This window comes from Anoplolepis gracilipes, chromosome 6 (assembly GCF_047496725.1).
Source record: "Anoplolepis gracilipes chromosome 6, ASM4749672v1, whole genome shotgun sequence".
Classification (NCBI taxonomy): Eukaryota; Metazoa; Arthropoda; class Insecta; order Hymenoptera; family Formicidae; genus Anoplolepis; species Anoplolepis gracilipes.
This window is the reverse complement of record NC_132975.1, coordinates 3,245,748-3,263,702: the sequence shown is the minus strand read 5'-3', so window position 1 is coordinate 3,263,702 and position 17,955 is coordinate 3,245,748. Positions and strand designations below refer to the sequence as shown.

The 17,955-nt window shown below is 29.5% G+C and overlaps 1 protein-coding gene across 4 annotated transcripts; it reads right to left on the bottom strand.

Annotated features, from left to right (window-relative positions):
• Positions 1-6,816: 6,816 nt before the first annotated feature.
• Hyccin (PI4KA lipid kinase complex subunit hyccin) lies at positions 6,817-16,745 on the bottom strand. Of its 4 annotated transcripts, none has more exons than XM_072895096.1 (9): positions 16,635-16,745; positions 16,235-16,477; positions 15,647-15,781; positions 15,132-15,257; positions 12,785-13,002; positions 12,552-12,698; positions 12,230-12,360; positions 11,998-12,114; positions 6,819-9,619 (listed from the first exon to the last, which is right to left on the bottom strand). In XM_072895096.1, exons 2-9 carry the CDS (start codon positions 16,382-16,384, stop codon positions 9,093-9,095), a joined length of 1,551 nt encoding a protein of 516 aa, XP_072751197.1. In that variant the 5' UTR covers positions 16,385-16,477; positions 16,635-16,745; the 3' UTR covers positions 6,819-9,092. The 4 variants fall into 4 exon arrangements, with proteins under 4 accessions (XP_072751199.1, XP_072751197.1, XP_072751196.1 ...); XM_072895095.1 differs by having other exon boundaries at positions 16,592-16,736; XM_072895097.1 differs by adding an exon at positions 10,572-11,073 and having other exon boundaries at positions 9,506-9,619; positions 16,235-16,730.
• Positions 16,746-17,955: the final 1,210 nt, after the last annotated feature.

The window sequence follows — 17,955 nt, the reverse complement described above, 5'->3', positions numbered from 1 at the left end:
AAGACGAATAAGTTTTTGCCGAGACATCTTGACCAATAAATTCTTGCAATGTCAAAAAGGATGTCTATACTTTCCTCTTTTCCACATAAGAAAATTGAAATATATACATATATACATATATACATTTACACATTGCATGCAATAACCAGTGTTGCGCTTAGATAATTTAAAATAATCTAGTTATAGATAAGATAAAATATATGCGTCTGTATCTGAGATAAGATAAAGATAATCTTAATTTAAATATATCTAGATAAAAGATAAATTAGTTGAGTGTTTTATCTAGATACTTTTAAGATAATAAAATTACAATTTATATAAAAATAATACACTTCAGAAAACTATAAAAAATATAAGCATATATTTCAGTTTAATACATTAAAGGTTTAGAGTTAAATTATAAATTTTTATTTTTTAAAAACAATAGTTTTTCGAACATATCGGATAAACGATTTCTTCGAGGTACAAATATTATCTGTTGCCCGCAACTGAAAAGACGCTCCACTGGCGCGGATGATGGTAATGTTGTGTTATACTTTATAGATATATGATATATATAGTATTATACATATATGTGTTATATTTTGTAGATATGATATGATCGAACGCAGAATGAGAAAAATGGCACTGATTACATTATCTTAGATATTTTATAAATGATACTACTTTTTTAATCTGAGATACAGATAAAGATGTCATATACTTTAATTGTATAGATAAAAGATAAAATAAACAATAAAGACATCTAGATAAAAATCTAGATAATTTTATTTAGATAACGGAAAACACTGGCAATAACATTTTGGATAAACAATGACAGATCTATACTCTGTTGTCGTCCAATTGTATAGCTTATTTTTATTTCTTATGAGAATAACCCGGAGTGGGGAACTACTTGATGAGTGACTAAAAAGAGAGATAGAAGATATTCTCTTCGTCGATCCTTCTACAGTAGATTCCCACATAGCACAGAGTGTCCTGTGGATGTTCATTTTATATCCATTTTACATCCATATGTCCATGGACATAAAATGAATATCCATAGTATATTCAATTTGAGACATCCATCATTGGACAATATTTAGATATCCATAAAATCTTCAGTATTGGATATTTTGTGGATATCTAATCTCATATAGCATAAGATCTCCGTAAAATATCCTTATTTAATCGGAATTATCTTATTTACTGTAATTGAAACTAAATTTACCTGAGAATATTTTTAATTGTCATATATATACACACACATATATATATATATATATATATATATATATATATATATACATATACTTATTTTATTTACTTATTTATTTATTTGTCAACTTTATTTTATATCTATATTAAAAAATAAAATACATTTTATTTTTTGTCAACTTTTATTTTTAGAATCTTTATTAAGCTGATCATTTTTCTTTTATATCTGGTGACTCATTTTAAATGCCTAATATATATATTCACTTAAAATGAAACAATTAACTTTTATCAGATATATTTGTCGAATAATGTGTATGTTTTCCAAGATATTTTAGGTAAGCACTTAAAATATACCTTACCTGCTATTATACAAATATATATTCAATTATAGCGAATTCGATTGGATGCACTAGTGCGCACTGAATGCATACATAAAGGTTTATCACACACAACAATTTTATAATAACACAAAAGCAATTATATAAAAGTAACATAATTATTTAGTAAAAGCTATTATTATTGTTGTTGAATATACATAATGATAAAATAATAGCTCTTACTATTTATTATTTTACTTTTATAATTACTTATCATTGTGAAATTGTATGCGATAATACCCCAGACAGCACATAATACTAAAAGATGACGAGAGGATGTCTTTTTTAAGTTATCTTTCTGACAAGGCTAAAAATGTCTAAAAGGATATCTTTCTGCCCACAAAAAAATCATCTCTTGAAAGATGTCTAAAAGATGTCTTCTAAAAGTCATAATTAATTTTAGTTGACGAAAAGATGTCTTTTTGATCATCTTTTCGACAAGACAAAAAAGATCTATTTTATAATATACGTGTTCCTCTGTTTGCCGCTACGTGACGTGCTCAGACTATAACTCGTATTCAAGTTTTCATAACATGTAATATATAAAGACTACAAAGAATAACAGTACTACTAAATATGAAATGTAAAGTATATTTTTTTTATCAATTTAATTTCTGCTATAATCCCAATAAGAGATACAAAATATGAAATATAATGTATAAGAATAACCTATAATTAAGACGTCAAAAAAAACATTAGAAATGACTAAAAAGATGTCTAAAAGAAGCTATAAAGACGACTGAAAGATATCTACAATAGTTATCTTTTAGTCAACATATGGATAGGCTTATAAGCGACTGAATTCAGGTCATAAGACAGCTTTAAGTCAACTTTCCGTTGACTAAACGCTTCGACTAAAAGATGTCTTTGACAAAAATATGCCCAGTTTTAGTAATACTTTTAGTCGACTTTGTGCTGTCTGGGTACCTTTATATGCACTCAGTGCGCACTAATGTATCCAATCGAATTCACTATTAGTGCATATTGATTAATCTATAGGATAACAAAAAAGGCATTTAGAAACATCCAGTGGACATTGTTGGGATCGAATTTTATTAGTACGTAATTATCCTAAGGATATTCTTAGGATAATTATCTATTATATAAGAATATCCTAAGGATATCCATTTTTGGATTTCATACAGATATCTAATGAGCGGACATTTTGGCATCCTCAGTATATCCCAAATACATCCTCAGGTTTTACACGGATGAACTTTGGATATCTGAAAATCCCTAGAAATACATCCGATGGACATACCTCGGATTAACTTTTACTGTGGTTCTTTTATGTTCGGTATAACCTACCCACACGGAACAAAAACCTCTAATGGATGTCCACTAGACATCTACCATGGAGATTCGAAACCTCCATTAGATGTCCATGAAATGTCCTGTAAACATCTACTAGACATCCGCAGTTCCGCATTTTATACCTCCATCGACATCCATTAGACGTATTCATAGATGTCACATGTACGTTATATGGAGTAATTATAGATTGTTTATTCACAGATTCAATAAAATAATGCATATACATATGTATATATATATATATATATATATATATATATATATATAAATATATATAATTTTGAATTTAAAAAATTAATGTATTTTTAATTTTAGATATTAGAAATTTTGACTTTGTGCTTCAAATAAACAATAAAACGGACTACTTCCAATTTATCCGACCAGATGAAAATTTTCATCATGTTCTGAATCTCTTGTCGAGATTATATCAGAAGTTAAACTGACAAAAAAGACATACTTTAAATTATACTTTTAGTAGTACCTGTTCTTTTAGGCTTTATATACATGTTATGAAAACTTGAATACGAGTTATAGTTCAGAGCACGTCACGTAGTGGCAAACAAAGGAACACGTATATTATAAAATAGATCTTTTTTATCTTGTCAAAAGATGATCAAAAAGACATCTTTTCGTCAACTAAAATTAATTATGACTTTTAGAAGACATCTTTTAGACATCTATCAAAAGATGACTTTTTTTGTAAAAAGATATATGTATGTAAAAATCGATCATATATCCATAACAGATGTCCAGTAGACATCCATGATGGATTTGTAGATGACATCTTCCATGGAGGTAATATGGATTTCTATTAGATATCTAGTCAATATCCACCATGGACACAGATGTTGTATGGAGTTATGAAGGTTGTATGGACGTCCATTGGATGTTAAATTCCGTGTGGGTATTAACTTCAACCCCAGTTGATGGCCGGCATTCAAACATTCCTTTAAATAGAACAGGTCGAGGTCAATAAATCCAAAGAAGAAGAAAACATATAAGCAAAGCCTCTCCATTAGTACAAATTCTATAAAGACCCTAGTGTGCGAGAACCATTATTCTTACCGCAATGATATCACCGTTAACTCAAAGTTTCTCAGGATGAGCTTTAAAATTAAACATAAAAATTCACCAAAACGCGCGCAAAGCCTACACAAAAAAATTGGCCACAATAAAGTACCATTCAAAACTTCTAGCTCACTCGATATATGTATAGTATTTTAGGTAATAAACCTGTCGATAAAATGGCCAAAAAAGCAATCGGACGAGGTGATATTTCTCCATTTCTTCTTCCTCATTCCGCTGTCTATACAATTTCTCGGCAAAAATGTCTTAGCGATACTATCAAAAAGGTCTTCACTCATTAGCTAAAACTAAACATACACAATATTTTGAATTAGATCCGCCTTCATCCTTAAACCTCGGTTTCAATCGACTGATTTAGAACGCTCTCCAATCGTAATGACATGTAGAATTAGAACTAATCATTATAATCTCAATCACATAGCCTTCTTAGATGCAATATTGTGAAATCCCCAGTGTATAATTATGCAGCACTGTCTCAAAACATAAACCATCTATTATGGCCTTGTCTCCTGCTTGAATCCTATCAGCCTTCCATCTAGCCTTCCTTTTGAAACTACAAAAGAATCTTGAAATCTCTTTTCCTTATATATATTTTCTTTTAATAAAAAATCCTTCAGGTCAACAAATCCTTAAAATTTTCTTCTTTCTACGCCAATATAATATCCTAATTTAAATTATCACCTCTCGACTTACATTTTTTTAATAATCTTATACAAGAAAAGACACTCTGGCAGAGTGAACTGGATAGTTCTGTGCCACCCAAAAGAAGAAGAAGAAGAAGAAGAAGAAGAAGAAGAAGAAGAAGAAGAAGAAGAAGAAGAAGAAGAAGAAGAAGAAGAAGAAGAAGAAGAAGAAGAAGACGAAGAAGAGTACCATAAACACATGTGATCCCTGCCAACCGGCGACATACAGTCGGACCTCTTATCCTACGACCCTCTTATGCTACGAAACCTCTTATCCTACGACAAAAAATCCTTTCATGCTACGACCGCGAAAGGGGAATTATACCCCCACTCTCAAATTTTTGTCGTAGGATCAGAGGTTTAAGGGGAAGATTCCGGACCGAAAATGTCGTAGGATAAGAGGTCCGACTGTATATATATTTTATTCTTTTATTGTTATTTATAGTAATTACTTCATATTTATTTCAGAAATTAAAGAATTTATCTGATGAAAAAGCGCAGTGTATAAATGTGCCGAACGACGTATGACGCACATTTCCTGTAGCATGAAACTAATATTGTCGATTCGTTATGCTTGTGTCGTGACACATCTGTTAATAATCTATTCCCGATATGGCCGAAATTTCTGTTGTATTAAATTGTCATCCCCAGATAATAATTGATAAACGTCAGTCTCAGTTCGAGTGTATTGTGTCATGTAGCAGTCGACATGCTCGGGTGCGCAACGTTAACAAGATGATCCAATTTTTTGAAACGAATTGAAATTTCAAGTGAAAGAAACGGCTGTCATAAAAAATAGAATAAAAAAATTTTTGAAAGATTCTTTCAAAAAACAAAATGCAAAGTCAGAAATTAAACTCTCGTGAAAGTAAAATATAAAGCCGTATAAAGGAGAAAGCTACTAATTTTCTTTTCGAATCGTGATCAAATCGAGGATTTACAGTCGCAACTCTGTAAAATTGATAGCATCGTAAATTTTATTTCGTATTCTAAAAAGTATTTTAATTGATACTTCTCGACAATCAATATTGATCGTCTAAAAATGATTTGAATTTATCTATTATATTATAAATAAAATAAATCTAAAAGAGAATCTAATCTTTTAAAAATTAAAAATTTGAAAAATTCAGATTTTTTTCTTAAAAATTTGTAAAGATACAAAGGTCTAGTAATATTTCTCTAAAAATTAGGGAGTAAAATCTAAGGAGAAAATAATTTTAAGATCAATGGATTAAAAAATAATTTAAAATTCTCAATGTCTTTAGAATCCAGAAATATCAAATATTGAAGAGTTTTAAATGTAAGGATTTTCACACATGTATCAAATATCTCATATATATGATACTATAGTATTCTTAGAAATTTAAATTTTTTCATATTTTCGGAGATTGAATTGGACATTTGTCTTTTAATATCTGTCGCACTAAATTTTTCTTTATTATTTTTTGTGTGTGCATTCTTCTCTAAATTCAATAAATCTTTCAAATGTGATACAAATGCGATAGTAAGTAATAAATAAGTCGTCCAACAAAAGGTGGCATTCATGTGAATAGGACCACGAGGAAAGATAGTACCCTAATCCGTCCCTTTGTCTTCCTTAGGTGCCGTATAAAGGAGAGAGCTACTAATTTTCTTTTCGAATCGTGATCAAATCGAGGATTTACAGTCGCAACTCTGTAAAATTGATAGCATCGTAAATTTTATTTCGTATTCTAAAAAGTATTTTAAATGATGCTTCTCGACAATCAATATTGATCGTCTAAAAATGATTTGAATTTATCTATTATATTATAAATAAAAAAAATCTAAAAGAGAATTTAATCTTTTAAAAATTAAAAATTTGAAAAATTCAGATTTTTTTCTTAAAAATTTGTAAAGATACAAAGGTCTAGTAATATTTCTCTAAAAATTAGGGAGTAAAATCTAAGGTGAAAAATATAATAAAATGAAAGGATTACACATGTCTGCATAAATAAAAAGGAAAAAAACAAATTAATATCTACTATACATATAATTTATATCTATATCTATTATATAATTTATCTGTCTACTATAGAATTTATACCTACTCTGTGTATTTAAAATTTTTATTTAAATAATGTAAAGTTAAAATAATGGAAAATAATTTATATTTCTGCATAAAAATAATTAAATAATTAAATGTGTCAATAATATATTTTAAAAGAATTTCCGAACTCTCTATTATATCGAATATAATATATAAGAAATTATTTAAAGAAACACATCAATAAAGTAATTGTATCTACATTTATCATTGCTGTTGTCAACTTCTTCAGATAACTTCAATGTATTTTTATAATCTATTTTACACTTTAATACAATATAGGCCATAAGGTAATTAAATTAACCCAGTGATCCTTAAACATTCGTATTGATTTCAATGTGCTCTACTCTTATAATATATTGGCTGTATTTGAAGAGGCACTATTAGCATGCTGTCCTTGTTCAACTTTCAGTAAGTAATAAAGATAGAATGACACTTCGCGCTAATAGCGTCTCCTTAGACATTGTTTCAGTTTGAAATAGTTAACCAACTTATTTTAACAAATGCGATTTACAATATATGGTTCTTTACATTTGAGTTAAACTTTTCCTTTTCTTTTTTTCTATATGCAGTTAATATTTTCTTTAATTATATATATTTACATATTAATATAGATTAATACAACTTTATGTGCACTCAGAATGAACATAAAAAATTGAGAATTGAATAATGCATTCTTTGACCAACACGGAATCGATTTTTCCAAAATTTTAAGAGAAAAATTAATTAGTGAACATACAAATGTGTGATATATCTTTATGTTCATCAATTGATATATATTTGTACATTTGTACATCTGTACATTGGTTAATGAGATAAGCATGTAAATTGGAAATGTTAAAATGAAACATTACATTAGAAACTTGGCTCTTACTTTTATTTTATAATTCCTATGTTGCTGAATATATTGAAAAGTTTAGAAAGTTGATTATATCGATCTGATTGCAGCCTGATTGAGTACTTTCTAGATTTTAATATAAATCATAAAATATATACGTAGCAAAACATGAGAAAACCAAATTCGTCGAAGAACACTTCTGCTATTCTATTCCCAAATTTTTATGTACAAATGGTACAGTTTCTCGACTAGTTGATCGTTTTCAACGCGAGACAAGTTTCACGTGAGAATGAAGTCTTTTATATTCAAGTTTTGCATAATTATTTTCAACAATTACATTTACATATAATATATATGTAAAATGCTTCAAAACCATCACATAAATCTTTAAATAAGTGGATTTTGTGGCCTCAATGTCACGACATCAATGATTTCCAAGTTGAATTATTGGAAAAAAAGAATTTACAAATGAAACTTTTTGTATAGATAAAAAATTAATAAAACTACATTCTTTAGTTAATTTTGTGTAAAGTTTTGGAGCATCTTGTACATATGTGTATGTATACATCTGTATATATAAATGTTTACAAATGTTTGCAAAAAAAAAAAAAAAAAAAAAAAAAAAAAACAGATGATTCATCATGAATTTTTAATATTTCAGAACAATTATGATAAAAGTACTAGCAGATTTGTTATTCAACCCAGATATGCCTGATATTTTATATCTGTATAGATAACACACACACACATATACATCCCACTTACTAATTAAGTGATATTGCAATTTTATTTAGATATTTTTTATTTCTTGCCTTCATCACAAATTTATTATCTATATATCTGGGACGATAAAGAAAGTTTCATCACAGATGCATCAAGGCACATCTGGGTTAAATATAAATATATATTGATATACATTGCATTGTGTGATAATACTTGTTTTCTGGATTATAATAATCATCTATGATCTCTAAAAGTGAAACTTGTACAACCATATAAGGTGGATAGGAAGATTACAATACTACTATTCACAATACCAATATTCTGATGTATATTTATAAAATATATCGAATAAATTATAGAAATTTAATTACAAAAATTAGTCAATATGTGCACTAATATGCACAAAACATTAAACAATCATGTATATCTTTAGTTCATATTGTTCCCTCTCTCATTTTTTAGATTTATCATGGAGATCAATAAAGTAATAGACTGACTAAATTGCTACATGTGAAGAAAAATATGATTTCTATTCTATAAATATTGCAATGCAGTGATAATGTACACGTATTATTATTTGGAAAATAGTGTGATCTTAAATAATTCTAGGAAAGGCAACATGTATACGTTATACATGAATTTTATTAGATTTACTAATTAGAAAAGAATGACTTATTTGCTTACTGTGTTTCCAGCCCATTACTATTTATATGTGTATATATATATATATATATATATATATATATATTCATATAATGTGTGTAGGTGTGTGTGTGTAACACTTTATGTATCTTATACTTTTATAGTCATTAAACAGAACTAACTTGGATAGAAGAAGCAATAGACTCTGTTTCGTTATGTGCTCTTAAATTGATAGAATTTTCCATACTACCATCGGTAACATCACTACTTAACGGCAGTCTTTCATTTTCAATCAACGCAACATTTGAATCTATTATGATGGTATTGTTTTCTAAACTGTTATTTTTCTTTCGGATCGCACATCCGTTAATATTTCCTTCGACTTCCGCTTGTTGCTCACTAGTCAATATTGATAAACTTCCTTTAATGTTCTCCTTCGATGTTGAACCGAGTTTCTTCTCCTTCTCGGACACTGCAACATGAGGGTTTTTCGTTACTTTCCCCTCCCTCTCTTTAGGTTTTTTGCCGAGTACAGAAAAATTTGGTATCTTTGAAGCAGTCTTTTGATCCTTTGATTGTCTCATAGAACCAATACGGTTCGGCTCTGTTGATTCTTGTTCTTCCGAGATTGACACCAGGTTACTTTTACCCTCTCCGATAGTTTCATCTTTTACAACTTGTATTGGTATGTCATCTGAGGACAAAAGAAAATTTTTTATACAATATTGGCTTCTATATCATAAAAAACAGTTTTACCGTCAAGTTGGAGTTGACAATAATAAAAGCAATATTGAAAATTAACAAGCGTTTTTTAGATAAAGGCAACAAAACATACATATATGTACATACATATATATACATTCTACATAATGATAAATTGCATATATTATTAAATATCTTACGATATAAATATGATTATTTCTGTTTGGTTGGCAGAGAATCTAATAAAATTGTGTTGTTTAAATAAGATAAATTACGTTACACGATAAAGAAATATGTTTTTGTTTTTAACAAAAATGCGTTGCATATATGTATCGACCAATATCTTTTTTATTTTTTCTTTTTTTTATTATATGTTTATAATACATAGATATATCACGAGTAAGAAAGAACATTTGCAGAAAGTAGAAAATATTGAAGATATAAATTTACATTTAATACAGAAAATATACAATGCAGGAAATAAAAAAGAATTGCGCAAGTAATATTTAAACGAGACTAAGTGTGAGACAGATAAAAAATACAATTAGTAGAGGAAAAAGAATACATCAAGTACATTTTTTAGTCAAGTAGTAGAGTAGTAAAGGAAACAGAATACATCAAGTACATTTTTTTTAGTCAAGCAATATACTTGAATTTCTCGGTGCGGGAAGATAAATGTGCCGTGACGACATGCATATTTCCAGTCATGCGCTGGTTTCTATTTAGATTTTGTTTTATGCGTATGTCTCATTATAGCTGGGAGTGATACTTCTGAAAGGAATACATCCACGATCACATGGATTATTACAAGTCAACGATTTGTTTTGCATGTGCTGCTAGTGTGTATACCGAATAAAAACATAATAAATCGTAAGTCTGACGAAGAATCATAGCGTGATGAGATTTTACGCCATCCTACAATGTTGTAACTGAAGTGATAATACCATGTGTTTGATGACAGTGTGGCAGTGGCGCAAAATTTGATCGATCTGTTGTTTCCTTCGGTATATACATTTTCCACCGATTCACGAATTATCTCGCCCAGAGCCTGCTCCTCTAACATGCTATACAAATGCATATTAGCAGCTGTTAATCTATCTTCGGAAAAAGTGGAATCGGACTTTACGTTACTATCTTTTCTATTTTTCTGACTGGCATCGACGTTTAGAATCGTTTTCTTTAATTGTTGATCTTTGCTCTTTTTAGGAGAAGACTTTATTGGGGAGCTTTGGCTGCTGCTACAAACACTTCCACGTCTAGAACCTTCCAACGACGAGAAAGATTGCACTTTTTCCATGCCCATATCCTTCTTATCGATCGAATTTGGAAGTGTGTGCTTCCAATGCCATGGACGACGTTTGCTGCTGCCAGATACTGCCGGCTGCTGTTGCTTCTCGACTTGACAATTGCTCAATTCGACCGCAAATAACTTCTCATCCAGATCGTCTAATGACATAGGCGCGCAATCCACATTTTTTTATTCTCTTTCTAACTTATCGTATATATTTTAAAATTTTATCATGCGAATTTGAGCTTGGTTAATTTTTATTTTATCATTTGTATATGTATTTCATGATTTTGCAAGTTATTACAAGCAAATCACGGAATACAGATAAGAACGGGGGAGGGAGGGAAAAGACAGGGATATGTAAAGAGTACATTACACATTGTGGTTTATCCAAAAATGTTTGTGCATAGTTATTATATCAATATCTACTTGTTTGATGACAAATAATTCATTCTTCGGACAAAAAAGACTTTTTAATTCAGCAATCATTTCATAAAACTTAGAGGGATGTCACATGCAAACTTGGACCTAAGAATACTCAATACATTCATATACATGCATATTTGTTCTATTATTTATGTCTGCTGTGTAAGGTAGTTAATATTCGGACACGCAACTAAAATTTTATTTATGCATGTTAGCTATCTTAATGGAAAACATAGCTCTGATGTTAATACTCTGTGTTATTATATTTAGCACCTTTTCATCAAATATACTCGCCCGTATAGAAACGTGAGTAAAACATAATTATGTATAATTATAAAATTTTTAACGTGATTTCAAAAAAATTATATAAAAATAAATTTTTTGAACACGAAATGCTTTCTCAAAAGCGTCTCAAAAAAATGAAAAATCAATATGAAAATGAACATAATTATATTATCTTGAGTATAATAAAAATTGAGATATAATTCATTTTTAAATGTATATATAATATCAGTTATGTATTTTCTCAAAGAGTTATTACATTTTTTTATTATATTCTTCATTATTATTGCTCTTGCTAAATTTTCTTTTTATCACATGTCGTCGTAAAAAGATTAATAGTTTATAATAGATATAGACGCAATATAAGAACATACCTGGTAATTTCTTAGTACGAAAGGAAGCATTAGTGATCATAGACTTTGAAACAGTTGGTGTAGCAGTTGCCGGGGACAATGCAACGCTAATTCCAATTGGTCCATCGCTCGGTTGACCTGAATACGACACAGATAAAAAAAGATAATATATTTATCTTTAGAATATAAATTTTATATATATATATATTTAAATTGATACCAAATTTAAATTTAATCATATGAAAATAATTACCTGGTGCTCCAGAACTGGCAGAATTTCGTATAGCATTGGTAACCAACATTACATTTGGATATGCTTCATAACATGCTCTGTTATGAATATCTTCTACAGCTTGATTTCCTATATACCAGCATTCATTATACCTACAAAGAGATATTTACTGAAAAAATATAATTCTATACATGAAGATGCAGTGCTAGCACAAATTAGTACAAAACATTATATTAAATTTATATTTGTTAATATGTAATAAGATATATAATAAGAAAGTATGTGGAAAATAGATTGTAAAAAATTCTGTTAAATTCAAAATAATGCAAAGTGCATTACATACATGGCAAAATATACAGCATGCAAAAATTCCAAGAGAAATTGGCTGGACACTGGTATACGTGGTAAAAGCCTTGGAACAAAACTAGACTCACTGCCATATGAGGAACGTTGATGATGTCCTGGTTTCATGAAGCCTTGAGTGACAAGTCTGTGCCAGAAATAAAATTAAAAATTATAATCAAAAAGTACAAATATAATAAGTTTAACATGTATTTGACTAAAAATTAAACTTACTTTGTTGCAACCTTGCACAATTGTTCTAAAGCAAATTTATTTATATAACCAAGTTGTTGATTATAGATAAAAAGCAGAGCTGTCATAACTTTTAATCTGTTTTGTGCATTCAAAGTTTCTACTTGTTGCAATGGACCCCAGCTTACAAGTTTTGAATTACACTCTTCGAAACGACGCACTGCGCTTTCTGTTAATGAGGCTGGGGCTAAACTTGCAGGCTGTTTCAAAGAACATATTATACTATAGATAATTATTTAAGAAAATGTAGTAACATACAGTAGAATAATAATTTTAAATTAGAAATTAAATTTCTCTTAGCACGCAAATTTTTTTAATAACATTTTGGGAGCTTTTCAGCAAGGAACATATAGGCAACTCAAAGTCACACAGTGTCTGACATGAGTGCTTTTCTACAACTACACAGTATAGCACAATCTTACACAGTATTTTATTACTGTCGCTTTATGTATTGACTCATGGTTACCAATTGTTAAACAGAAAATATATAAATATGGATGGCAATCATAAATAAATAATAATAAATTATTACTACTTAATATTTTAAATATATAATAATTTATATAAATATAAAAAAATTACTATAAAATTCAATTATTTACTTATATTTCAATAATAAAAATAACAATTATAATTTGTTAAGAAACTTATATAATTAATGCAAAGTAGTTCTCACTTAATCAATTTCTTTGCCTTAATAAATTTATATAATAGTATAAAAATTCGATAGAATAAAACAAGCACAATTTAGCGGCCGTATTGAGAAAAAGTATTTCATCAAGCAGCCATGCACAGTGCTCGTTTGTGTTATACAGCGTCTATCTGTGTTTTCCTTACTGGAAAGGTCCCAATGTTAAAGGTTGATAAGTAGTGTGGAGACCTCTGTCAGCCGTGAACTCGTGAATTAGTACTTTTCGTATTACGGATAAGATATAAAGAAAAGAGTTGACAGGATCGACGAGCAAATTCCAACATCAGTCATGAACATTGAGAAATGAATTCTTATTCAATGTGTTGGTGTATGTCTGTACACCAACACATATTTCGACCGTTTTTTCCAAAAAATCGCTCTTTATCTGCAGGTGATGTTGCTAATTAAAGGTCGACAGGAGACATTGCGGAGACTTCTCGCGGAGACTGATTCGTAATTCTCATATTTTGGCCGAAATATACAGAGAATATCGCGATAAAACTATGATATTCTTAATCAACAGAATTGGTTTCATTTACGTACAGAGCAATTTTTTTGGAAAAAAAGGTCAAAATAAAATTTCTAAAAAACGTACTTCTGACCGCGAGTTACCTCAAGTCAGGTATAGCTGCTCCTCGAATTTGAATTCAATTTTATTATAAATTTTTAAGAGCCAAATTGCAAAATCCGGCTCTTTAGGAACCTTCCAATTTTTGTACAGAAATATATTTAAAAAAAGGTTCGTGAAGAAATATGACTTTCGAGGCTACATACGAAAAGTACGAATATCGCTATCTGTACCTAAAATACAGTTAACGAATCAATGTTGGTAGCACGTAGCACTGCTTGCTAAGGAGAGACAATAAGGGACAATAACGTCGATTTTGTCTCTGTTAAAATGTAATGTTTGTGCATGTACAGACATACATCAATATATTGAATGAAAGTTCATTTCTCAATGTTGATGACAGTGACACTAGAATTTTTTTGTCATTCCTGTCGATCCTTAAGGAGATGCCAGAGTTGTCTTATTACTGATCAAAATCTAATCTAATATAAAAATATATTTGCTTAATATAAAAATTTTACAATTTATACATACAAAATATAAATCCTGTTAAAGGGATGCCGAAATCGTTCTATTTATCGATCAAAATATAATCCAACATAAGAATATGTATATTTTTTATTAGGCTTCTAAGCTCACTTCTAAAAGTTCACAAATATTCCTTCATGCAATTCCTAATACAAACCTGTCTTATTTTGTATGCATAAATTGCAAAACTTTTATACTCAACAAATATATTGTTAATTAGATTTTAATCAGTAATGTAGGACAACTGCGACATTCTCTTAAATACAGTTTAATATTAAGTCAGAAATTATATTCTTTCCATATATATATTATTTACTTTAAATACTTCCGATACTTATTTACTTTTTAAAACTAATTCATTAAGAAAGAAAGAGAGAAGGAGAAAGTAAATGATTTACAAAAATTAAAAAATTCTATAATTATCTTGTATTCTAATCCATGTTTAAAAAAAAGTTTATATTTGTTAAAATTTATAAATTATATATGATTAATATTAGTTTCTTGATTATTTTTATATTTAGTATAAATATGTATTAGCATACCTCATGGTATATGGATAACATTGCAAGCGATGGTAATCTAAATGAGATTGCTTTTTGTTGTCCTGATTTATCAACCACTTCTAAATTATATAATCCAATTAATAGAGTCTCAAGGGAACGACAGCTCTGGAAATTACATGTTATTAACAAGTATATTATATGTATGAAACCAAAATGTATATAACTATAGAATTTAGAAAATACTCTCGAGAATAATTTTTCACAAAAATTATAATAAAGTTAAAATCAGAGCTATATAAATAACTTTACAATTTTATCATAACATAGGACTACAATATAGGATAATTAACACAAGATAGCAGATTTATTTGTCATGTAAATTACATAATGGCTTCCAGATTATATAATTCTATTTAAATACCAATTATATGCAATGATGCCATAAAATACATTAGACAAATAATACATTGGATAATTAATAGGATGTTATTGTTATTTATGGTATATGATACATACTTTTAATTTTAATAATATATAGTGCAATTTTATTTTACCTTAATATCACCATGTGCAGCAGAATTTAGATAAATATATATCAGCGTTGGTAGAAATTGCAGAGTAAATCTTTGTAATTCTATTTCTCGAGATCGATAAAAATTATATAACTGATTACATACTGTGTCCATCAACTGTAATAATGATTTAACTTGAAAAGAATATATAATTAATCATATTTTAAGAATAAATCTTTTACAATAATAATAATAATTATCCTTTTATATCCTTTTAACACACTTATAAAAGACTTGCTAACATATTTTATAGATCTTCATTATTTAAGATTAATAATCAATTATAAATTACTTTGAATGTTATTTACATATAAATTCTCCCCCTTTACATATATATATTAATAATTACAACAGTTATTAATAATTATGACAATTTTTCTATAATATAAATATATATATATATATATATATATATATATGATTAATATCTCTATACATAATAAAACTACACTTGATATCAAATGTAATCATATGTTTAGAAAATACTGGCCATATATATAATTCGTAATTTTGCCATAAGTAACAAATAATTAAATTAAAAAAAAAAAAGACAAAAGTTAATTTATATACCTCATTGTATTTAGTGCGCTCTTCCAAAAGTACATATAGCGCTCGTACGATCTCGTTATCTTGTGAAAGCGTGCTGGCAAACGTATATAGCTCAGACGGCGAGACGTCCTTGCAATCTGTCAGCCACTCGACTATTAAACTCTCCGTCATCTTTTTCGGACGCTGTACGCCTTCGTCGATAAATCGGGATCTTATTGACGTCCCGGAAGCACGACTTCGATATCCTCAATTCGCTTGCAGTCACTGTAACCGAGATCATCACACAGATTTATCACGAAATCGCATTGCCACGCGCACAAATATATTAAAGGAGATATATATCGAATAATATATCAGGCAAACAGCAAATCCAATTACATGTCGCGTTACATTCTCCGTAACGCGTACACTACACGTTCACCTCTTTTTTAACACGGCTTCGAGAAAGGTTATCGCCAGTTTTTGTCACTGACCGTAACCACAGTATGTACAGTAGCGCAACTCTCTGTCGGCACCTTAGAATGGATAAAAACAGAGAGAAGCCTGAGAGGCGCCATGAAGCCGTTTTTGAGGCAACCCATTTTCACCGCGGTACAGTGGCGCTAACTGGATCGATTTTAGAGCCGGTGGAACTACGTAGCTGGATCGACTTTCCAGCGGTTCGCGTCCGTGCTAGATCCACAAATTATGGTTCGTATCCGTGCTAAATCCATAATTGCGTGGATCTCAAAAGTACGAAACATATACATTCATTAATATTTTATTACATATTATTAACTGCAACTGCGCGTAATCTTTTTTCACTTTAACATAGTATATTTTGAAGTAATATATATACGTGTATATATACAGGGTGTCTCATAACTAACGAGCCAACGCTCGTGAACGGATAGAGTACAGTAAACTGAACAAAAAAGTATTAGGTCATTTTGCGATTTTCGCAATAATTATTAAAATATTAATTAAAAACGCTTAGCGAACAATATTATACATATGTACAAGATGTCTGGTAATAATCGCCCCACCTCTCTAGGGCTTATAGAGCAGGTCAAACTGAACATAAAAGTCCTGCATTATTTTCCGATTTTCGCAATAATTATTAAAATATTAAAAACGCTCAGCGTATGAGCGCGCGCCGCATATAGCGCTCAGCATATCCTGAGCGTTTTTAATTAATAGTTCAATAATTATTACGCTAATCGCAAAATGATACAGACTTTTATGTTCAGTTTGACCTGCCCTAGAGAGTTGAGGCGATTATTACCGGACATCTTGTAGATATGTATAATATTGTTCGCTAAGCGTTTTTAATTCATATTTTAATAATTATTGCAAAAATCACAAAATGACCTAATACTTTTTTATTCAGTTCACTGTACTCATCTATCCGTTCACGAGCGTTGGCTCGTTAGTTATGAAACACCCTGTATATTTACACGTATATATATTACTTCAAAATATACTATGTTAAGTGAAAAAAGATCACGCGCAGTTGCAGTTAATAATATGTAATCAAATATTAATGAATGTATATGTTTCGTACTTTTGAGATCCACAATTATGGATCTAGCACGGACACGAACCATAATTTGTGGCTCTAGCACGGACGCGAACCGCTGGAAAGTCGATCCGGCTACGTAGTTCCACCGGCTCTAAAATCGATCCAGTTAGCGTCACTGTACCGCGGTGAAAATGGGTTACCTCAAAAACGGCTTCATGGCGCCTCTCAGGTTTCTCTCTCT

What these genes read in the sequence shown, in the direction of transcription:
- Hyccin (XM_072895096.1), bottom strand. Translation starts at nt 16,384, where the DNA reads ATGACGGAGAGTTTAATAGTCGAGTGGCTGACAGATTGCAAGGACGTC. An exon ending in TTGTGCAAGGTTGCAACAAA is followed by an intron (nt 12,699 to 12,784) that starts GTAAGTTTAATT and finishes TTTCTGGCACAG; the next exon opens with ACTTGTCACTCAAGGCTTCA. An exon ending in CATGCTGTATATTTTGCCAT is followed by an intron (nt 12,361 to 12,551) that starts GTATGTAATGCA and finishes ATCTCTTTGTAG; the next exon opens with GTATAATGAATGCTGGTATA.